At 45.6% G+C, this 25,096-nt stretch overlaps 1 protein-coding gene across 1 annotated transcript in view; it reads left to right on the forward strand.

Moving 5' to 3' along the window:
* Nucleotides 1-25,096, forward strand: part of CCDC33 (coiled-coil domain containing 33) — a 286,225-nt gene that overhangs the window by 59,341 nt on the left and 201,788 nt on the right. The window contains exon 5 of the mRNA XM_084816877.1: nt 5,034-5,197. Within this exon, the coding sequence (XP_084673003.1) occupies nt 5,034-5,197 (164 nt within the window). The remainder of the gene's footprint in view (nt 1-5,033; nt 5,198-25,096) is intronic.

Genomic DNA, 25,096 nt, shown 5'->3' on the forward strand with positions numbered 1-25,096 from the left:
CTCTTCATGCATCATTTGCCACTGAGATGTCAAAGGGAGTCCTCTACTTCCTGTTACTTCTCCCCTTCCCCAAGGTAAGGCTCTTTTGGCGTGGGGAATTGAGGCAGGAGAGAGGTGTGGTTCCCAAATGCTCATATCAACCCCCCAAAAATCCCTGTAAAACATTTCAAGGTATTCAGTATGAACACTGAAAAAGCACCATTTATTTCTGTGCAAGCAATAAAATCCCTAATATTTTATGATGGCTTATTGGTTAGTGTTTCATGATTTTATAAGCTGCCTTGTGAGCGTGCTTTAATTGAAAGGAGATATATGAATTCTCTAGCGAAATAAAAGCCTGCTCTCACAAATAAATCAACAGAAGTTACTGGCCTATACCAATAGTCAAAAATCCATATGACAGTAAATTGAGACATATGGATGGCTTCAGAATATAAGAAGAGCTGTGCTGGACCAGACTAAAGGCCTATCTAATTCAGTATTCTGTTCCCACAGTGGCCAACCAGTTGCCTATTGGAAGCCCAGAAGCAGGTCATGTCTGCAATAGCACCTTCTCATTCATATTCTGCAGCATCTGGTATACAAAAGTATGCTACCTCTGTTGCTGGAGGTAACCTAAAGCTGTCACGACTAGTTGCCACTGATGGTGTTATCCTCCATGAATTTATTGGATCTCCTTTTAAAGCCATCCAAGTTTGCCACCATCACTTGAGAGAGAGAGAGAGGTGGGGGTAGGGAATGCATTCTCTTCCAGTTTAAAAAAAGGTTTCCCACCAGGCCACTTGGAGGTTATGTCTTCCTACCTGTCACAGGTAACCACACATAGGTCCATTTATTTTCCTGCTATAATGAGCATGTTTGCTGCACTGATAACCACAAAGTTGTTCTGCCTGTATGATACATGCCATTTTTTGAACATTTCTCCCAGTTGTCATGCCAATGACATGAATAGGGAAATGCGATATTGATGTTGTTGATCACATATCCATCCATCCATCCATCCATCCATCCATCCTAATAGCTAATTTTGTATTTTTGAACCAGTATGCAAACTCAGGTATACTTGGAAAGCAACACTACTATGAATTTTGCCATGGTCAAAACATGTGTGTACAGAAATGTGGCTATTAGGGGAAAGCGCACGCGTGTGCGCACACATACATATTAGTGAAAGTAACATTTGAAAATGCATTATATCAAGAAAATAGCTGCCAAAATGTGTATGTTAGGCAAAACTGCAAAACCTACATGTATTAAGAGAAAAGTGCACAAACAGGCGTATGAATTTTCATGCAAACTTTTTAAAAATCTCAACGTTTGAGATTGAATTTGGGATTGGAAAAATGAGAAACTGAGAGAAACCAAAATTGACAGATTCCTCCATCCTTATTTGCAACCTAACCCTAATTCTTTACTGTGCTGCCTCAAAGCATGGTAAATGGAGACAGAATTATAAGTGGCCACTGTTTCAAACTCTGCTTGGGTCCGCTCAACCCACACTCTCTGTTTGGCCCATAAATTGATCCCCTCATTCAAGGTTGGCTTGCCAGATTGTGTGATCATAAAACTTCAGATGCAAATTCTCTTAAATATCCATCACGACTCTCCATTGCTGTATTGTCTGCTGACTCGTTCACCATGGGATTTCACTCCAAGAGCATCTCTACACCACCCTAAAGTTCCGCATTTAAAATGGGGCTTTCTGCTTCCATTTTAAATGCAGGATCACAATGGACTCTCTTTATACAGGCTTCCTTTCCTCCTCCCCCCCCTTTCCCTTTTATCTGAGTGAGTCTTCCATATGTTTCATTGATCTCGCTCCTCTTCCTGTGGCTTTTACTTTTTCACGAAGGGAACTCAAGCAGAACACAAGCAGGGTTATTTGATACCTCATTATCTCTGTTCTATTTAAAAATAGAATAAAGGTCATTTAGTGCAGGAGATGCCCTGGAGGTTGACGACATCATCTAAAGGACCCACAAACTTCTGTGAGTGAGCAATCTCAATAGCAGGATAAAAGCTTTGTGTGAAGATGCCCCAAATCTCTCCAGTGAGTTGCAACTGATTTGTGGTGAGAGTTGTTTGCACCATGTTACAGCCTGTAGGTTTAAGAATGCAGGACTGACATCCTCAAACACCTTCACCTAAACCAGGGGTGAGAAACCTGTGAACCTCCAGATGGTGTTGGACTACAGTGAATAAGATTTTTCAAAATATATGCAAAGAAAGACAAGTGGCCCCCAAGGAAGGAAATATCTTTCCGAAATGGGTTGGGCTTAATAAAACATTTTTCAGGGACTTGAGAACTTCTCTCCAGTTATGGGACATAATTCGTGCCTATCCCCCTTGTTGGTTTTATGTCTTATTTTAGGATTACAACTGCCAGCATCCCTGACCATTGGCGATGCTGCTGTAGCTGATGGGAGTTGGAGTCCAACTACAGCTATAGGGCTGCAGGTTCCCCATCCATGACCTAAATGGTTCTCTTTCCAGTCCCCCCCCCCATCGCTAAAGCCCTTTTATTCCCTGTATCCACTGAGACATGTAACGGCCTTCCCCCACAAAGTTTGGGTGTGGGTGAAAACCTACATATGCTCAAAAGGACTGCTGGATCTTTGAATTAAAGGAGGAACACTTTGCAAGGCTCTTGGGAATGGTTCTTGTCGATGAAACTAGATGAGGCGCTAATGAAAAGATGATTGAAAGGGGCTTCTGCCGTCCTTCATTTGCAAGTCAAGGAGGCTGAAAGATTTAACTCTTGCCTTGGCCTTCTGAGGGTGAATTTGCACGAGGGTCCTTTCATTGGTTGCCATCAGGGCTGGCCAAGGTAGAATTGTCCCTGCTTCCCTTCCTAGGGAAGTTGAGATCAGCTGCCTAGGGATGTCAGAGAATTTCGCCACGAATCTTGGGGAGGCCAAATGCCAGCGCATTTGGCCCCCCGAAATTGGTGGCGAAATGGTCTGCCCCCCCCGCCCCCCCAGGACAGGACTTACCTTGGGCGAATCCTACTGGCGGTGGCGGCGGTGGCGGGGCGGCGGCAGCAGCTGCGGCGGCAGGTCTTCCGACTGGCTGCCACCGCCGCCATTTCCAGTAAAAAAAAAAAAAAACGTGATAGGCATAGGCTACGTAAAGATTTACGTAGCCTATCACAGCTAGATTTTTAAAAAATACCGTGATAGGCTACGTAAATGTTTACGTAGCCTATCACGGCTGATTTAAAGGAAAAAACAAACAAACGTGCGTACGCAAATGGCGGCGCCCATGGGCGCCACCATTTGCGTTCCCCTTATTTTGACACGTCTTAGTCTACATAAACATTTACGTAGACTAAGACGGCGAAAATAAGGGCAACGCAAACAGCGTAGACGCTACACTACTTGCGTTCCCCTTATTTTCGCCGTAGTCTATGTAAATGTTCATGTAGACTCAGACATGTCAAAATAAGGAACGCAAATGGTGGCGCCCATGGGCGCCACCATTTGCATACGTGCGTTTTTTTTCTTTTAAATCAGCCGTGATAGGCTACGTAAACATTTACTTAGCCTATCACAGCTGACTGCAGGGACGCAAACGGTGGCGGCTATGGCCGCCGCCATTTGCTCACCCAGCCGGCCAGGATTCGGGGGGGGAGGGACGGAGCGCCTCCCCCCCGGCCAGAATTTCGGGGGGGAGGGATGGAGCACCTCCCCCCTGCCAGAATTTCGGGGGGGAGGGACAGAGTGCCTCCCCCCACCTCGAATCAAATTTCGTTAAAGGTAAGTCACTTTCGTACATCCCTACAGCTGCCATTCCAGCAGGCTGTACAGAGGGAAACGAGAGGGGAAATGAGACCATTCCACCAGTCCTGCTGAAAAACTACTTAATTTTCCCCCTTCTCACTCCCCAGTCCTTTTTCCTTGTGTGTTGTGGCCTTTTAAATTGTAAGCCTGTGGGCAGGGACTCTCTTGTTTTATTGATTGCACGTAAGCCATTGTGGGATCCTTTGGGGCTGAGGAGTGGGATAAAAATACTTCAAATAAATGATAGAAAGAATAAAGTTGTGAAGCAACCTCTAAGTATTAGGGTCAGACAGGGGGGGGTATGAAGGAATAGCTAGGAAGGCAAGAATTTGAGGCTCACAGAGATCTACGAACTGGGTCTATGCAGGCTGCAGGATGAGGTGAATGAGGTGGTAGACCTCTGAGGAGGAAGACTGGACTCTACCATTTCAGATTGCAGGGCTACACATCACATTTTTGAATGCTAGTCTAGCGAGGGAAAGAAAAAACACCATCCGCAATAGTAAAAAAAATAGTACCTGGGAGAAAGGTTTAGGCCTACCCCCCTCCCTGGTGTTCTAGTTTCTGCTTGTTTAAACCCAAAAAGGAGCATTTTAGAATAGGGTTAATTTAGTCTTCACCTACAGTCTGAAGTGGTACAGTCCACTCTAGCAACACAGGATGTCTGTCTGTCTGTCTCTTTCTCTGTCTCACCATCAATATTCATAGCGCTTTACCAAGGCCAGCATCAGCACCCAGTAGCTTGGTGGGGGTCCATGTTTCCCAACAGGCTGCACCAGCACAAGACCTGCCACCCACCTGGTGGGCAGCTGTGAGATGCCCCAATTTCCCAGAATGCTCTGGAGCACCCAACATAGCATTACTGTGATGTTGTTTCTGGGGCATTGTGGGAGATCTTGAAGAGCCTGGTTCCAATTGGCTCCTGTTGGAATGCTGTTCCCTGGGAAGTTCAACGACAGCTTAGAAGCTCACTGGGGGTGGGGTGGGGGCACCAGTGAAACAGAGGCCTCACTGGCAAGCCCTATGCCAAGCCCCCCCCCCCAAAACCTGATTCTAGCCATGTGCTTGAGAAAGAATGAGAGGACAGATCTTTCCTCAAGGGGCTCACAATCCAGAAATTGACTGAAGGGAGACAGCATCAAGAGTGGAGGAAAATATACAACTGTTTTGGTTCCTTTGCTACCCCTTTCTGTGGCATGTGTGGAGGAGGCCTCCATCCACTGCCTTTACACTGCTGATGTTTCCCCCCGGCAGGTAAAGGAAGATCCTGCGGAACGAGGCCAGCCCGCACTGACGTCACCAACCAACGACTGGCACCTGGCAAATCCTGACAAGGAATCCATCACAATCACGTTGCATGGCGCCAGCAACCTGCCCTCTGCCCGGAAGGGTAACGTGCCAAATCCCTATGTCATTGTGTGAGTACTTTTCCTGAACCTCTTTATTGAGATGTTTCCCCAGGTGCAAGGATGTGGTGGTAGGTAGCCCTGGGGGGAACCACACTGTCAGAAGACCCACGGTGGAAGGCAGAGGGTCCCTCTCCTCACAAAGGAGCACTTGGCAAAGGACCTACAGGTAGTGATGAACGGACTGTGTAAAATCCACTCCATCTGTGTTTCACTGGTTGTCAGGCACCTTTTGCTCCATCATCCTCTCAGAGACGGATTCATTTTTTTCCCGCTATGCAGAAAAATACGCAAATATTTCCGTCAGGGGGTTCAAAACAATTTTCATAATTTACCTTAGCATGTAACATTTAGCGTATCGTCCCCCATTCCATTCAACTTTTCCCTGCGTATATTTACCACTCTCAGCAGAAAATTGTATATTTTCCTGCACATAAATATGCATAATTTTCAGGAAATTAAAAAAAAAGAAGGATCCAAAAGTCCATGGATTCTGTGCGGCCTGAGGGTTTTGGTCCGCAGCGGATCCAACAGGTCGGATTCTTAGAAATCTGAGCTCATTTTAGTCGGTCTCAAATTTCTCCAGCATCCCTACCTACAGGTGGCCATCACTCCCATGTAGGCAAAAACATGCATCTCAGGTGTACATCGCAACATGCCCCACCTAGTACACATGTGTCTGTTTCACTTGCACACACATGTGATAGGATGGTGTAGCTATTTGTCACCACCATGTTTAACCAAGAGCCCATTTCTAGTTATGCTTGTTGGCCCTTGGTCTTCAGGGTGTAGTGGTTATAAAGTGTCAGATGAGGACCTGGGAGACCCAGGATCAAATCCTCACTCAGCCATCAAGCTCACTGGGTATCCTTGGGCTATATTTCTCAGCCTAGCCTACCTCACAGGGTGGTTGTGAGAATAAAAATGGGGGAGGACCGCTTACACTGCCTTGAGCTCCATGGAGGAAAGGCAGGATTGTAAATGTACTTAATCAATAATTTAAAAAGGAAGAGTTTCCTCTATTTCCAATGTTTAGGTGTGAGTGTTGTTGCTTACTGTATGTGGCACCATCCACAGGAAGGGAGGTATTGGGAGGCTTGGGATAACCCCAAGAAGGGAAGGGCAAATGAGCAAAGTTCCAGTTCACTAGGATTCTCTGAACATCATCTTGCTGTCCATCTCACGCCCAGTTTGCAATTGCTGCTTGCTCTGCGTGAAAGGGAAGATTGCGCAAATTGAGCAGCTGTCCATACACTAAAGTGGGACTTTCAGTTTGCTGGGGAAAATTTGTCAAATTAGGGAATCTGTGCAAAATCGAACTGGAAAAGTTGTGCAAATGGAAAGTGAGCACATGTCGAGCAATTTGCAAACATTTTCGGGCAGAAACATGCTCATGCTTGCATTTGGGGCTTCAAACAGGGCATGCGTGCATGTTTTATGAGCAAAAATGAAATTCTCATACATCCCTAACCCCCAGGTTTGCACAGGTACAACAGTTCCCAAAGGTGGAGGAAATCCCAAAATGCCACAGTGTGGACGAAACATGCTCAGTGGTTACAGAATGTTGACTGATTGCTGTAGGGGAGGGGCAGAATGGACAACTGGGTGGGAGAGGAAATGGAATGGAGTTTCATGGAGGGAGTTATGGCTGTCTGAGTGGCACACTGATCGGAAGCACTCCACACTGCAACATTTCGTAAATGTTGTAAACAGTGGGGGGTAATGGCTCTGATTTTGGTGGGGTTGGAGCATAAGAAGAGCCGTTCTGGGCAAGACCAAGGATCCATCTAGTCCAGCATTCTGTTCACACAGTGGCCAACCAGCTATTGACCGGGAAACCACAAGCAAGACATGCAACAGCACCCTCCAGCCCATGTTCCCCAGAAACTGGTGTACTCAGGCATATTGCCTCTGGTACTGGAGCAGCACATAGCCCTCAAGCCTGGTAGCCATTAGCAGTCTTCTTCTCCAGGAATATGTCTAACCCTGTTTTAAAGCCATCCAAGTTGGTGGCCATCACTACATCTTATGGTAGCAAAATCCATTCAGGGTTTCCATCAGAACCAGCCAGAACTCTACAGGAGCTATCCAAAATGCTGAACTCTACCCCCAAACTGGGTTCAGCACCTTGGATAGCTCCTTTAGAGTTCGGGTTGAAGCCCAAAATAGATTTACAGCCCCACTGAAATTTACAACCTCCACTGGTTGTAAATAATATTTACTTGCAAGTAAATGATGAAACAGAGGAAAAGAGAGGAAGCTGTGATGCATGTGACACAACTTCTGTCTGGACTCAGCTGGGAAGTGATGGTGTCATTCCCATGCTAAGAGTTTACCACAGGCGCATAAGCTCTTCCGTATTTGGCCATTGCTTTCTGAGGCTATAGGAAGTGTAATATGTCAAAGACTGTGGAGGAAAGGGTAGTGCTTTTGGCATCTTAAATCTCACATGGAATAAAGAAATGCAACTGTGCCTTGATGCCTCGGGTTCTCCTGCCTTGTGTATAATAGGTGCATCATGGGACTCAATTAAAGCCCAGCAACTTTGATATGGCTGATTAATTGAAAGGGCATTGCTGAGTTGTTTTATGATCTGGCGGGCAGAGTGTCTGAATTCTGAGCAGCTCTTAAAAGGGGATGGGTGCGCGGGACACAGAAAAGCTCTCCGAAGCACCAAGAGAAGCAAGTTTGCACAGCATCTGTGCAAACAATGTTTGATGTTCTTTCTGCATCCTTAGATACAGTGTTGGTTTGGTGTCCCTGAATCCCAGAACTTGGAACTGGTAGGCTGGGCCACGTGTATCTGTAATTAGGGATGTGCGAACCCACCCCAGCTCAGGTTCTCCAGGCACCCGTTGAAGTGCTGGCTCAGCTCCCCCCCCAGACCCACACTCGAGTCCCCACGAGCTCAGCAAGTCACCTGCACTCACCCTGGGCCCGTCCAGTGAGTGCCCGCCATTTTTCTGCCTTTTTTAATGGGAAAAAAGGGAGCTTTAAAAACGTTCATATTTAAATATGAACTGTGGTCATGGGCAGGGGAAGGTATGGCGTTGGGGGATTAACAGGCCAGCTGAGGAGAAGAGGGCCTAGACACCTTACAGCTGTCCCCTCTTCTGATTCTTCTCCCAACCTGATGGTTCCTGGCAGCCTTACCAGTCTGCCCTCGGGCCTGGTGGTGCTGCTGCTGAATGCCAAGTCGGCCCAAAATAAAATCTCCCTCATCCATGATTTGATTGTGAATGAGGGAGCTGACCTGGTATGTATTACTGAGACCTGGGTGGGGGAAATGGGAAGGGTCACTCTCTCCCAGCTGTGCCCTCCTGGGTACTCAGTGCAGCACCAACACCGACTTGAGGGTTGAGGACGAGGGGTTGCCGTGGTCTATAGGAATTCAATCTCCCTCTCTAGGCTTCCTGCTCATTCGAGTGCAGATCTTGAGTGTTTGTACCTTGTGTTGGGTACCCGGGACAGATTAGGGATTCTGTTGGCGTACCACCCACCCCGCTGCCCATCAGACTCCATGCCTGAACTGATGGAGGTGGTCTCAGACTTGGTGTTGAGGACCCCTAGGATGATGGTCCTGGGGGATCTCAACTTCCATGCCGAGGCCACAGTATCCGGGGCGGCTCAGGACTTCATGGCCACCATGACAACCATGGGGCTGTCCCAACATGCCATTGGCCCAATGCATATAAAAGGACACACGCTTGATCTGGTTTTCTTGACTGGGAAGGAGGATGGTGATCTGAAAGTGGAGGAATTAACATCTGTCCCTTTGTCATGGTCAGAACACTTCCTGTTGAGGTTAAGCCTCCTGGCAGCCTTCCCCCTCTGCAAGGGTGGGGGACCTATTAAAATGGTCTGCCTCCAGAGGCTAATGGATTCCGATGGATTCCAGAGGGCTCTGGGGTATTTTCCTGCTGGTATGGCTGGTGCTCCTGTCGACGCCCAGGTCGCTCTGTGGAATGCAGAGACGACTCGGGCGGTTCACATGATCGTGCCCAAGCACCCTCTCCCTCTGAGCAGAGCCTGGCCAGCTTCTTGGTATACACCTCAGCTGAGGGCAATGAAGCAAGACGGGAGGCAGCTAGAACGCAGGTGGAGGAAAACTTGTGCCGAGTCTGACCAAACACAGGTAAGAGCTAGGGATGGCCGTGAATTTCTCCACGAATCTCGGGGAGGCCGAATGCCAACGCATTCGGCCCCCCGAAATTGTTGGTGAAATTCTCCGCCCCCCCACCTCCCCCGGGATGGGACTTACCTCATGCGAATGTCCCTCTCGGCGGCGGGTCCCGGCGGCGGTTCAGTGGCGTTTCGGCGGGGGCGGGGGCAGCGGCCGGTCTTCTGACCGGCTGCTGCCGCCGCCATTACAAAATAAAGTAAAAAAAAACAAAAACACCCGTGATAGGCTACATAACGATTAATGTAGCCTATCACGGCTAGATTTCCAAAGTCAGCCGTGATAGGCTACGTTAATCGTTACGTAGCCTATCACGGGTGACTTTGGAAAAAAAAAAGCGCGTACGCAAATGGCGGCGCCCATGGGTGCCGCCATTTGCGTTCCTTATTTGGGCCCGGGTAGTCTACGTAAAGATTTACGTAGACTACGGCGAAAATAAGGGCAACGCTATTTGCGGGACCAGGTAAGTGACTTTCGTACATCACTAGTAAGAGCTCACTATCGAGCCTACTCTGTGGTGGTGAGGGTGGCAAAGAGACAGTTCTTTTCCACCAGCATTGCATCTTCTCAGTGTTGTCCAGCGGAGATTTTCCGAGTGGTTCGCAGCCTGTTACATTCTGGGCCAGGGAGAGAGATGGTGGAACCCTTGGTGGCATGCTGTGATGAGTTTGCAAGGCACTTTGAAGATAAAGTTGCTCAGATTCGTCATGAATTGGACACCACGATTAATGCAGTTCCATTGGCAGAGGCTTTCAGAGCACTGTCTGGACCAGTTTTATTGGATGAGTTTCAGTTACTGAGGCCTGAGGATGTGGACAAGGTGCTTGGCCAAGTCTGATTGACCACTTGTGTGCTTGACCCTTGCCCTTCATGGCTTATTACATCAAACAAGGAGGGGATGTCTGGCTGGGTCCAGGAGGTTGTAAATTCCTCCTTGAGAGAGGGAGTGGTGCCTGCTGCTTTAAAAGAGGTGGTAATTAGACCACTCCTGAAAAAGCCTAACCTGGACCTGGAGGATGTTAACAATTATAGGCCAGTGGCCAGCATCCCCTTCCTGGGCAAGGTGCTTGAGTGGGTGGTTGTAGGACAGCTCCAGGCACTGTTGAATGAAACGGATTATCTAGATCCATTTCAATCGGGCTTCAGGCCTGGTTTTGGAATGGAAACTGCCTTGGTCATCCTGTGGGATGACCTCTGCCGGGAGAGGGACAGGGGGAGTGTGACCCTGTTGATTCTCCTGGACCTCTCAGCGGCTTTCGATACCATTGACCATGGTATCCTTCTGGATAGGTTGTCTGGGTTAGGAGTTGGAGGCACTGCACTACAGTGGTTCCGCTCCTACTTGGATGGCCGATTCCAGAAGGTGGTGCTGGGGGATTATTGCTCTGTGCCATGGCAATTGTGCCATGGGGTTCCACAGGGCTCTGTTTTATCCCCCATGCTGTTTAACATCTACATGAAACCGCTGGGGGAGGTTATCCGGAGGTGTGGGCTAAGGTGCCATCAATATGCAGATGACACCCAGCTCTACCTCTCTTTATCATCAAACCCAGGTGAGGCAGTGGCTGTTCTGAATCAGGGCCTGGGCATGGTAATGGACTGGATGAGGGCCAGTAAACTGAAACTCAATCCAGACAAGATGGAGGTACTGTTAGTGGGTGGTTCGTCTGCCCAGCTAGGTGATATTCAACCTGTTCTGGAGGGGGTTGCACTCCCCCTAAAGGACCAGGTTCATAGTTTGGGGGGTGCTCTTGGATCCAGAACTGTCACTTGAGGCACAGGTGAACTCAGTGGCACGGAGCACTTTTTATCAGCTTAGGCTGGTATACCAACTACGCCCTTATCTGGACAGAGATAGCCCAGCTACAGTTATCCATGCTCTGATAACTTCTCGTCTGGATTTCTGCAATGCGTTATACGTGGGGCTGCCTTTGAAAACTTTGCTGTTTTAAATCTGTATTTTAAATTCCTGCACTAGGTTTTATTGTGGTTATGTTGTTAATGTTCTATATATTTTAAATTGTTTTATTGTGTGCCGTTTGGTTTTAATTGTTGTGAACCGCCGAGAGAGCTTCGGCTATTGGGCGGTATAGAAATGAAATGAAATGAATGAATGAATGAATGAATAAATAAATAATTGCACTTTGGGGCCAGGAAAGCTTAATATGCACAATATTAGAGGCATTATGCCAGACAGGTGGAGTGAGTCTGGAAGGGCGTGAGTGGGAGCAGGGGCTCAGTGGGCACGGTCTGGGGGTTGGGGGCGGGGTGTGTGTGATGAACTCCCAGACCCAGTCGGATGTCTCTGACATCCCTATCTGTAATTTCAACACCACATCGCACAAGCGTGGAATTTTGCATCTGGTGGAGAAATCCTATTTTCACTTCTGTGTCAGGGCCCAGCTTCAGTGCTACAGTGGGCCTTGTAGGTTATAGCTAAGATTTGAGCTGAAGTAGCCAGGAAGGGCTTAGGCTCATTCAGCCTCTGGAATGTCAGAATCTGTGTGGGCTTGTCTCTGTCAGTGTTCTCAGAGCAGAGCCAGGGGGAGTCACCCAACTCCCTTCTGGTCTGGCCATGGCAGGCAAGGCGGCTGAAAACTGTCAGTAAGAACCTGACAGAGGTGGTGTGGGGTTTGCAGAAAGGTTGCCCAGGTTGAAGCGTCAATGCTGGAGGGCTGAGCACTGACGCCCTGTTTAGACAGGGGCCTTGCTGAAAGGCTAAAGGCCCTTGTCTGTCAAGGGATCTGGAGGGGGTGTCTTACAGTCATGCCTTCCCTTTTAAGCTGATGCAAAGGCAAAAAGCTTTTGCTAGGAACATCTCGTCTTTATTGCCCAAAGCCTTCTCTGTTTGGATCGATCATCGTCTGGGCTTTTGGAGGCACTCTGCACATGGACTCTTGGAATTTTGGATTGCTAAAGACTTGCCATAAAAAGTACTGTGAGGCTTTTCATAAACTTGAACTCTCATTTGCTGTGGATTGTGTGTCTTCATTTGTCGTCAGCTCAGCGTAGTGGAAGGCTGGGTTTGATTTACGACTTTTAGACTTTCCTCTGCCTGGATCCATGCAACATGGAGTTACCAGTGTGAAAGCGGTGGCACAGAACTCCTTATGTGCGTGGGTTTACCCTTCCCTTGGTCTTGATAGGCTTCAACCATGTAGCCTGGAGTTATCAACAAAAGATTCAAAGTTAGACTATCTCTCTATGGGTGTGGTTTTGGTTAGGCCTTTCAAGACTTTGCCCCTTGATTGCCTGAGGGGTTATTCCAAGAATCATTCCCATTCCTTGTCTGAGTTTTGGAACCCCGTGCTTAGATTGCCTGGATTAGATATGCCAGAAATCCTGAGTCCCTTCCCTTGTGTTCAGAGCCATGGAGATGGCAATGAGGAAACCATGTTGATGAGGATCTTAGTCACAGTAGTAGTGTTTAGCTTTGGACAATTCTGGAATTACATACACCCAATAGCTACTGACCATCAGCTATATGATTTCTGAAGAGTGTGACCATTAAGCTTTTGACATGGGATTTCCTGCAATAAAGAAATCTCACTAATTTAAGTGTCCAGTGTCAGAATGCCTGAGCATGTGTGCTGGGGGGAGCGGGGGATCAAGAAACCTCACCATCTGGATCGTAAAATTGCAAAGAGAAGCTTTAAACAAAGGATGAGAATTAAACTTATTTTAGATATTTATAGGCTGACTTTGACAGCCAGACCCCCATGAGGTGGCTTTGAACATACACAGTCACAATATAATCAATAATCTACTGAAAATAATAAAACACTAGAATAACCATGACATAAATAACAAGAACCAGCAATAACACTAATCATAATCAATAGTCAGTCCAGAAAGAACAATAAAATCAGATAAATAAAACTAAGCACTGCCATATGATACAGCAACCTGATGAAATCCATCTTCATGAGAAAGCATAATGTTGATTTAGGGGGACTCCAAACAGCCTAATGACAACTCAGTGTGTTCAGTGAGCATAGAATGCTAACTGACCATTGTGCAGAGGTGGGGGGAGAATAAAAAAATGGGGGAGGGGAATGGATTGGAGTGCCCTGGTATAGGTGTGACTGGCTGGCTGGCTGGAACTCTGAACAAGAGCATTGCACAGAAAAACCAGGGGGTGGAGGGGGAATGGAATAGAGTGTTTGGAATACTGGTTTTCCAGTGGAGTACTCCTGCCAGCCAGCTATGACCTTTACCAGGATATTCCATTCCATTCCCCTCCACCATTTTTAAAATCCCACGACTGTGTCCTCATTGGACTATCCTACTAGGGATGTATGAGAATGTCATTTTTGCTTGTAAAACAGGTGAGCATGCCCTGTTCAAAGCCCTGAATGCAAGCATGAGCACGTGTCTGATGGAAACATTCACAAATTGTTGAAGACGTGCTCGTGTTCGTCTGTTTCTCAATTCCTAGTTCGATTTCTGCAAATTTCCTAATTTGCACAAATTTCCTCAGTAGACTGAATCAACCCTGCTTTATGGAGGAAATTTCCCTAGATTTGCGCAAATCTCCTGTTTGTTCACGGCTTGATTTGTGCAAGTTTCCCACTTGCGCAAAGTGAGCAGTGATAGCAAAAGCAAACGGGAATCAGGGACAAGATGAGCGGTGAGACGATGTTTGGAGAATCCTAGGGATCTTGAACATGGTTCATTTGTCCATCCCTGTGCGTGTGTCCCCACCCACCCATTAGAAGTTTTTTGTAAAAATTCTTTCTTTAATTTCTGCAAACCTCTGGCTTCCCCCAAGTCTGCTGATACCTTCCTCTCATGTGTGAGTGGTGTGGTTTTGGCTACATAAGCAACAGCACTCACACAGAGGGAACAATGTAGAATACATTTAACCTGATATAGAAAAATTTCTGATTTAACAGTGATGCTATTTTCTGTACAATACTGTGCACATTTACTCAAAAGTAAGTCTTGCTATAACCCATGAGGCTTACTCCTAGGTAACTATGCATAGGATTTCAGCCTGAAAAATGTCAACAACTTCAACAAAAGCAGACCAAATATTCACATAAGTTAAGTATCCATTTGCAATTAGCATCTATAACCACCCATTCAAATGTTGAAAGCGTTGTTAGGTCATCAGTCCATTACATTATAGGAGGTGAGCATTTATCCTTCCAATGTTATAATATCAGTCTTTTAGCTGTCAAAAAGATGCAGAGAATCCATTTGCAGTGACTGCATGTTAACTTCCAGGAAGCAGGTAGATAATTTAAGAGGACATGTACATCAATAAATATTAAAAAAGTGTTAAAACTCAAAATTTATCTGTATAATAACCTCCTCACAAAAAGAGGCAACTGTTGGGCATTGCCAAAACATATGGTTAAAACAAAAGAAGCATTCGCTGTTTGGTTCTAAACACTTGGAATCTAAGCCATCTCTTCTCTGAATAGTTAACAGTGAATTGAAATCTAGTTGATTTTGTCTCACTCAAGGATACTCTTTATCTCAAAGTATCTTTTGTGATGAGCCATAAACTGGATATGTGGAATCATCTCATTTGTTGTGAACATCTCACTCCAGAAAAATGTGCATGCAAAATTTGGACAAGTGGCCCAATAAAGTATATCAACTTGACCTCTTCCATTTCCACCAGATGTTGATCCAGCATATTTATAAGAATCTCCTTTGATGTGTTCTGTTTTTCCATAACACATGCTAGATTACTTGTTCAACCCATCAGTCTAATTAAAGCTGAAAAGGGCTTTTTTCCATGACAATTTAATCAAATTGTTCTTTTATGTAAATTAGGACCATGACTCTGGCATTGCAAAATGGTCATACTCTTCAACGTATTAGGGGGTGGAAAAGAACTTTCCTATACCCCTCTGCTACTCCACTCAGGCTAGCTTTGCTAGTGACTTTGGAAGTTCTTTTGATAGTTGTTGTTGTTGTTCAGTCATTAAGTTGTGTCCTACTCTTCGTGACCCCATGGACCATAGCACACCAGGCCGTCCTGTCCTCTGCTCTCTCCCGGAGTGTGCTCAAGTTCATATTCATTGCATCGGTGATGCTATCTAGCCATCTCATCCTCTGCCGTCCCCTTCTCCTTTTGCCTTCAATCTTTCCCAGCATCAGGGTCTTTTCCAGGGAGTTTCCTCTTCGCATTAGGTGGCCAAAATATTGGAGCTTCAGCTTCAGTATCTGTCCTTCCAATGAGCACTCAGGGATGATTTCCTTTAGGATTGACTGATTGGACCTCCTTGCAGTCCAGGGGACTCGTAAGAGTCTTCTCCAGCACCACAGTTCGAAAGCATCAATTTTTTGGCCCTCAGCCTTCCTTATAGTCGAGCTCTCACAGCCATACGTTGCTACTGGGAAAACCATAGCTTTGATTATGCGAACCTTTGTCGGCAAGGTGATGTCTCTGCTTCTTACTATGCTGTCTAGGTTTGCCATAGCTTTCCTCCCAAGAAGCAAGCGTCTTTTAATTTCATGGCTACAGTCACTGTCTGCAGTGATCTTGGAGCCCAAGAAAGTAAAATCTGTCACTGCTTCCATTTCTTCCCCTTCTATATGCCAGAAAGTGATGAGGCCAGATGCCACGATCTTAGTTTTTTTTTAATGTTGAGTTTCAAACCAGCTTTTGCACTCTCTACTTTCACCCTCAACAAGAGGTTCTTTAGATCCTCTTCGCTTTCTGCCATTAGGGTGGTATCATCTGCGTATCTCAGGTTGTTGATAATTCTCCTGGTAATCTTGATTCCGAGCTGTGATTCATCCAACCCGGAGTTTCTCATGATGTACTCTGCGTATAAATTAAATAAGCAGGGTGACAATATACAGCCTTGTCGTACTCCTTTCCCAATTTTGAACCAATCACTTGTTCCATGTCCGGTTCTTACTGCTGCTTCTTGACCCTCGTACAGGTTTCTCAGGAGACAGGTAAGGTGGTCTGGCACCCCCATCTCTTTAAGAATTTGCCAGAGTTTGTTGTGATCCACACAATCAAAGGCTTTAGCATAGTCAATGAAGCAGAAATAGATGTTTTTCTGGAATTCTCTTGCTTTCTCCATGATCCAGCAAATGTTGGCGATTTGATCTCTAGTTCTTCTGCCTCTTCGAAACCCAGCTTGTACTTCCAGTAGTTCTCGGTTCACATGCTGCTGAAGCCTAGCTTGTAGGATTTTGAGCATCACCTTGCTGGCATGTGAAATGAGCGCACTTGTACGGTAGTTTGAACACTCTTTGGCATTGCCCTTCTTTGGAACTGGAATGTAAACTGACCTTTTCCAGTCTTGTGGCCACTGTTGAGTGTTCCAAATGTGCTGGCATATTGAGTGCAGCCCTTTAACAGCATCATCTTTTAGGATTTTAAATAGCTTAGCTGGAATACTGTCATCTCTGCTAGCTTTGTTCTTTGTAATGCTTCCTAAGGCCCACTTGACTTCACTCTCTAGGATGTCCGGCTCAAGTTCAGTGACCACACTAGCATGGCTATCAGGGACATTAACATCTTTCCTGTATAGTTCTTCTGTGTATTCTTTCCACCTCTTCTTAATCTCATCTGCTTCTGTTAGGTCCCTGCCTTCTTTGTCCTTTATCATGCCCATCTTTGCACAAAACGTTCCCTTGAGATCTTCCGATTTTCTTGAAAAGATCTCTAGTCTTTCTCATTCTATTGTTTTCCTCGATTTCTTTGCATTGTTCATTTAAGAAGGCCTTCTTGTCTCTCCTTGCTGTTCTCTGGAACTCTGCATTCAGTTGGATATATCTTCCCCTTTCTCCCTTGCTTTTTGCTTCCCTTCTTTCCTCAGCTACTTGTAAATCCTCATCAGACAGCCACTTTGCTTTCTTGCATTTCTTTTTCTTTGGGATGGATTGAGTTGCTGCCTCCTGAACAATGTTACGGACCTCCATCCATAGTTCCTCAGGCACTCTGTCTATCAGGTCTAATCCCTGAAATCTATTCCTCACCTCCACTGTATATTCATCAGGGATATGATTTAGGTCATACCTGAACGGTTTAGTGGTTTTCCCTACGTTCTTCAATTTAAGCTGAAATTTTTCCAGAAGCAGCTCATGATCTGAGCCACAGTCAGCTCCAGGTCTTGTTTGTACTGACTGTATAGAGCTTCTCCATCTTTGGCTGCAAAGGACATAATCAATCTGATTTCGATATTGACCATCTGGTGATGTCCATGTGTAGAGTCGCCTCTTGTGCTGTTGGAAAAGAGTGTTTGCTATGATCAGCGTGTTCTCTTGGCAAAACTCTATGAGCCTTTCTCCTGCTTCATTTTGTACACCAAGGCCATGCCTGCCTGTTATCCCGATGATTTCCTGACTTCCTACTTTAGCATTCCAATCCCCTATGATGAAGAGGACATCTTTTTTTGGTGTTAGTTCTAGAAGGTGTTGTAGGTCTTCATAGAACCGATCAACCTCAGCTTCTTCGGCCTGAGTGGTTGGGGCATAGACTTGAATTACTGTGATGTTGAATGGGTTGCCTTGGATTCGTACTGAGATCTTTCTATTGTTTTTGAGATTGTACCCCAGTACTGCTTTTCCCACCCTTTTGTTGACTATGAGTGCTACTCCATTTCTTCTACGGGATTCTTGCCCACAGTAGTAGATATAATGGTCCCCTGAATTAAATTCGCCCATGCTTGTTCATTTTAGTTGGCTGATTCCCAAGATGTCATTGTTCAATCTTGCCATCTCATATTTGACCACCTCCACCTTCCCTTGATTCATTGATCTTACATTCCCGGTTCCTAAACAATATTGTCCTTTACAGCATCGGACTTTCTTTTCACCACCAGACACATCCACAGCTGAGTGTCCTTTCGGCTTTGGCCCAGCCGCTTCACTCTTTCTGGCGCTACTTGGAAATTCCCTCTGCTCTTCCCCAGTAGTATATTGGACACCTTCCGACCTGAGGGGCTCATATTCAGGTGTCATATCTTTTAGCTTTGTGATAACGTTCCATGGGGTTTTCTTGGCAAGAATACTGGAGTGGGTTGCCATTTCCTTCTCCAGTGGACCACATCTTGTCAGAACTCTCCACCATGACCTGTCCATCTTGGGTGGCCCTGCATGGCATAGCTTATGGCTTCACTGAGTTACACATGCCCCTTCGCCACAACAAGGCCGTGATCCATGAAGGGGTCTTTTGATAGTTAGGGCTGAGCAAAAATGGACTCCCCAAATTCTCCACTGGGTGGGGGGCATTTTGTTTAATATTCTCTGTGGGGGAGATGGAATTCTTCAACAGTTGACTGGGAAATTCTAAGAAAATTGTCTCCTGAAATATGTTGGCAGAGTTAATACTGAATGAAAGTATGTTGCTAGTTCATATTGGTGGATGAAGGAAGCAATGGGCTAAGGGAAGGGAGGAGTCTCATAATATTAGCATTATTTTAATATTGTTAATAAGCCCCTTATTTCCTTTAACAATATTAAAATAATGCTAATAGAACTGTAGAGGTGGAGATAGGGAGGGGAGAGAAATTTATTCAGTTTGAATTTTAATTAGGGAGGTATGAGAAATTTGTTCCAGTTCATTTTTTATCAAGATTTACCCACATTGCACATTCCAGACCAAACACAGGTTTAGATGCAATCTGCAGCCAAAGTCCATACATTTCGGAGCCTGCAAAGTGTTTTGTGGACCAAAGAAAATACATTCGACAGCATGTGTACATTTTTAGAATGTGCATTAAAAAGAACGTGTACCTTTGGAAAAATGCCCACAAATACATTTTATTCGATGGGAGAAGAATATGTACATTTCAAACATGTGCACAATTGATGCCTACATCTGGATAAATACAGATGAAAATACACCCAGATTTTCATAAGAGAAAAATCATCTCACGATCTGATATGGACACGAGTCTGAACGAGCTTTCAGATGGAATTCAGAGAACTTTGGTGAGCTTGAGTTTTTCTGATTTGCACACACTTGCACACACTTCACACTTCACAAATTCACACTTCTCTGACTTTTCTCCAATCAAAATATGCATACAAAATTGCATATATTAGGGAAAAGAACATTTAAAAATGCATCACATCAGGAATACTGCTTGGAAAAATGTGAATATTAGGCAAAAGTGCATACAAAAATGCATGTATTAGAAGACATGCGCACTATAAATTTTCATGCAAACTTGTAAAAAAATTCTCAAAGTTTGGGATGAACCAAACTTGAGATGAACTGAATTTAAGACTGGGAAGATGCGAAACTGAGCAAAAGCAAAACTGATAGATATGTTTATTGCTAGTTGGAGGGGGTCTTGGAGGCCATCTAGTCCAGCTCCCTACTTGATGCAGAAAATCTGGCGCAAGAGCATCCCTGACAGATGGCTGTCCAGCTTCTGCTTAAAGACATCCAGCAAGGGAGAACCATCATCCCTTTAGATCAGCAGTGGGCAACTTTGGGAGGTCCAAGGGCCATTTCTCCCTCCCAGATGCCCTGTGGGACACTTCTTGTGGGTGCCAAAGACAGGGGGGAATAAAAAAAACAAAAAACAAAATGGCATCTGAAGCTGTTGTTGTTGTTGTTCAGTCGTTCAGTCGTGTCCGACTCTTCGTGACCCCATGGACCATAGCACGCCAGGCCTTCCTGTCCTGCGCTCTCTCCCGGAGTGTGCTCAAGTTCATATTCATTGCATCCGTGATGCTATCTAGCCATCTCATCCTCTGCCGTCCCCTTCTCCTTTTGCCTTCAGTCTTTCCCAGCATCAGGGTCTTTTCCAGGGAGTTTTCTCTTCGCATTAGGTGGCCAAAATATTGGAGCTTCAGCTTCAGTATCTGTCCTTCCAATGAGCACTCAGGGTTGATTTCCTTTAGGATGGACTGATTTGACCTCCTTGCAGTCCAGGGGACTCGTAAGAGTCTTCTCCAGCAGCACAGTTCGAAAGCATCAATTCTTCGGCGCTCAGCCTTCCTTATAGTCCAGCTCTCACAGCCATACATTACTACTGGGAAAACCATAGCTTTGATTAGATGGACCTTTGTCGGCAAGGTGATGTCTCTGCTTCTTACTATGCTGTCTAGGTTGGCCATAGCTTTCCTCCCAAGGAGCAAGCGTCTTTTAATTTCATGGCTACAGTCACCGTCTGCGGTGATCTTGGAGCCCAAGAAAGTAAAATCTGTCACTGCTTCCATTTCTTCCCCTTCTATATGCCAGGAAGTGATGGGGCCAGATGCCATGATCTTAGTTTTTTTAATGTTGAGTTTCAAACCAGCTTTTGCACTCTCCTCTTTCACCCTCAACAAGAGGCTCTTGAGATCCTCTTCGCTTTCTGCCATTAGGGTGGTATCGTCTGCATATCGGAGGTTGTTGATAATTCTCCCGGCAATCTTAATTCCGAGCTGTGATTCATCCAACCCGGCATTTCTCATGATGTACTCTGCATATAAGTTAAATAAGCAGGGTGACAATATGCAGCCTTGTCGTACTCCTTTCCCAATTTTGAACCACTCGGTTGTTCCATGTCTGGTTCTGACTGTTGCTTCTTGACCCTCGTACAGGTTTCTCAGGAGACAGGTAAGGTGGTCTGGTACTCCCATCACTTTCAGAATTTGCCAGAGTTTGTTGTGATCCACACAATCAAAGGCTTTAGCGTAGTCAATGAAGCAGAAATAGACGTTTTTCTGGAATTCTCTTGCTTTCTCCATGATGCAGCGAATGTTGGCGATTTGATCTCTAGTTCCTCTGCCTCTTCGAAACCCAGCTTGTACTTCCGGTAGTTCTCGGTTCGCATACTGCTGAAGCCTAGCTTGTAGGATTTTGAGCATCACCTTGCTGGCATGTGAAATGAGCGCAATGGTGCGGTAGTTTGAACACTCTTTGGCGTTGCCCTTCTTTGGAATTGGAATGTAAACTGACCTTTTCCAGTCTTGTGGCCACTGTTCAGTGTTCCAGATTTGTTGGCATATTGAATGCAGCACTTTAACAGCATCATCTTTTAGGATTTTAAATAGCTCGGCTGGAATACTGTCATCTCCGCTAGCTTTGTTGTTAGTAATGCTTCCTAAGGCCCACTTGACTTCACTCTTGAGGATGTCCGGCTCAAGTTCAGTGACCGCACTATCATGGCTATCAGGGACATTCAGATCTTTCCTGTATAGTTCTTCTGTGTATTCTTTCCACCTCTTCTTAATCTCATCTGCTTCTGTTAGGTCCCTGCCTTCTTTGTCCTTTATCATGCCCGTCTTTGCACAAAACGTTCCCTTGAGATCTCCAATTTTCTTGAAGAGATCTCTAGTCTTTCCCATTCTGTTGTTTTCCTCGATTTCTTTGCATTGTTCATTTAAGAAGGCCTTCTTGTCTCTCCTTGCTATTCTCTGGAACTCTGCATTCAGTTGGGTATATCTTCCCCTTTCTCCCTTGCTTTTCGCTTCCCTTCTTTCCTCAGCTACTTGTAAAGCCTCATCAGACAGCCACTTTGCTTTCTTGCATTTCTTTTTCTTTGGGATGGATTTCGTTGCTGCCTCCTGAACAATGTTACGGACCTCCGTCCATAGTTCCTCAGGCACTCTGTCTATCAGGTCTAATCCCTGAAATCTATTCCTCACCTCCACTGTATATTCATCAGGGATATGATTTAGGTCATACCTGAAAGGTTTAGTGGTTTTCCCGACGTTCTTCAATTTAAGCAGAAATTTTGCAAGAAGCAGCTCATGATCTGAGCCACAGTCAGCTCCAGGTCTTGTTTTTACTGACTGTATGGAGCTTCCCCATCTTTGGCTGCAAAGGACATAATCAATCTGATTTCGATATTGACCATCTGGTGACATCCATGTGTAGAGTCGCCTCTTGTGCTGTTGGAAAAGAGTGTTTGCTATGATCAGCATGTTCTCTTGGCAAAACTCTATTAGCTTTTGTCCTGCTTCATTTTGTACACCAAGGCCATGCCTGCCTGTTATCCCGGTGATTTCTTGACTTCCTACTTTAGCATTCCAATCCCCTATGATGAAGAGGACATCTTTTTTTGGTGTTAGTTCTAGAAGGTGTTGTAGGTCTTCATAGAACCGATCAACCTCAGCTTCTTCGGCCTCAGTGGTTGGGGCATAGACTTGAATTACTGTGATGTTGAATGGTTTGCCTTGGATTCGTACTGAGATCATTCTATCGTTTTTAAGATTGTACCCCAGTACTGCTTTTCCCACCCTTTTGTTGACTATGAGTGCTACTCCATTTCTTCTAAGGGATTCTTGCCCACAATAGTAGATATGATGGTCACCTGAATTAAATTCGCCCATGCCTGTCCATTTTAGTTCGCTGATTCCCAAGATGTCGATGTTCAATCTTGCCATCTCATGTTTGACCACCTCCAGCTTACCTTGATTCATTGATCTGACATTCCAGGTTCCTAAACAATATTGTTCTTTACAGCATCGGATTTTCTTTTCACCGCCAGACACATCCACAGCTGAGTGTCCTTTCGGGTTTGGCCCAGCCGCTTCACTCTTTCTGGCGCTACTTGGAAATACCCTCTGCTCTTCCCCAGTAGCATATTGGACACCTTCCGACCTGAGGGGCTCATCTTCCGGCGTCATCTCTTTTAGCCTTGTGATACGTTCCATGGGGTTTTCTTGGCAAGAATACTGGAGTGGGTTGCCATTTCCTTCTCCAGTGGACCACATTTTGTCAGAACTCTCTGCCATGACCTGTCCGTCTTGGGTGGCCCTGCACGGCATAGCTTATGGCTTCACTGAGTTACGCAAGCCCCTTCGCCACAACAAGGCAGTGATCCATGAAGGGGATCTGAAGCTGTTACAGAGCACCAAATGCTCCATAGCACCTCTGGACACCATTTTGTTTAAAAAACGGGTACCTCCAACTTTTTGAGGGTGGCAGGAGCCACATGTTGCCCACCCCTACTTTAGGAATGGAAGAGGCCACTGTTGCTGAGCAGTGAATGTGGAGGGGGAGAGGGCTGAGTGCAGAAGACCCCAGCAATGCCACGGAGGTTGCTCAGCTAGATTGGAGCTTCAGTCTGACCTTGAAGGGCCTATTGTTATGGTAGCAATCAGCTCTGCATGGCACTGTGAGGATTTAGAGTTTGGGGGTGTGACCAGATTCTGTCCCAAGTCATTGTTCAAAGCAGCAATGGAGCATTACGTCTACGTTGACTCAGAGTGCACAGTTTTTTCCTGGCCAGCTGTTCCCCATTTGCAGGCTGTCTCCATGGTGCCTCTCCTCTCGAGAAGGTTCCCTTTATGCTGTAATCAAACCCAAATGGTTCCCTCCATCAGCTTTGTCATGGGATTGGGGGAGAGCAGATGAGTTCACTGCCGGAGATTTCTTACAGTTGTATTCTCTCCTTGAGATGCTCGTGTCAAGTTATTACTTGAAGGACAGCGTTAGACCTCCCCGTGTTGTGAAGCTCCCCTCTCTGCTGTCCTCCAGATCTGTTGGACTACAACTCTTGACTTGGATTCCTGCATTGAGCAGGGGGTTGGACTCCAAGGATCTTAAAGGCCCCTTCCAACCCTACTATTCTATGATTCTATGAAGTCCCATTGTCCTCAGAGATCCTTGCTGATCTACTGCAAATCACCCAGAGATCTACCAGGCAATCCAGATGTACCTTCTGCCCAATGCTGTTCTAAGGCAACTTTATAAGTTCACAAATTGTTATCTGCCATTAGCCAAACACAGTCCACAGCTAGTTAAGGTGGCCCTCATGAGCAGAATATTCATTTTCAGTTTCAGTTTTTCTGGCACTGACCAGTGTAAGTTTGTGGAAAATCTGTTGGCTCATTTGAATTTCAGGTGGTTCTATGTGCATTGCCATTTTTTTTAGTAGCTTGGATTCTGTGGTCTTAAGGCTAGATAAGCAGTGAGTTGTTCTTATGCATGTGTGTTTGGTTTTGGTTTATCATTCAAGGATCCCAATATACCTTGCTGATGCATCTACATTTCTGTTTCATTCACTCACAAGATGCTTTGATGCAAACAATGGAATGGTGAAATGCAGATACAGTGCAAACCGTGTAATGCTCACTGACATATGAGTGACTTGCAGGTGGATTCATCAAGAGTGAGGTGCATTTTGGAAAAGTCACCATGATATTTGGATGAGGAGTTGGGAATGATGGAAACATTGGTTTGATGGAAACCATGCCATGATGGAAACCATGCCGTGATGGAAACCATGCCATGCTTTCCCCTGATTTTGGTGGCCCATGTGTTTTTCTTCACACCTACAGGATGTCAAGCTGTGAATTGCCTGGGAGATCCCAAAATATGAGGAATGCGTTCTGATATAACTTTATTTATTTTTATTTATTTTATTTATTAAATTTTTTAATCGCCCATCTGGCCAGTCACCCAGCCACTCTGGGCGATGATGTACAACATTAAAAACAGTTTATACAATAAAATTCAACATTAAAAACATAACATTTCTAAAATTACCCTAGCCCACCCCAAATGCCTGCCTGAACAACCATTCATTCATTCATTCATTCATTTATTTTCATTTCTATACCGCCAAATAGCCGAAGCTCTCTTGCATGGTGGAAGCTCATTAAAGAGGGGGCATGGCGGAGTTCCCTAGGGAGAGAGTTCCACAGAGAGGGGGCCACCACAGAGAAGGCGAGCCGCTGTGTTCTGTACCAGCTGCAGCTTCCGAACTGTCTTCAAGGGTAACCCCACGTAGAGCGCATTAGAGTAGTCTAAACGAGAGGAGACCAGGGCATGTACTACCGATGGGAGCAGATGGTCGGGAAGGTAGGGG

The sequence above is a fragment of the Heloderma suspectum genome, chromosome 11, assembly GCF_057233095.1.
Source record: "Heloderma suspectum isolate Gila_16-S chromosome 11, 16-S_ref, whole genome shotgun sequence".
In the NCBI taxonomy this organism is placed as follows: Eukaryota; Metazoa; Chordata; class Lepidosauria; order Squamata; family Helodermatidae; genus Heloderma; species Heloderma suspectum.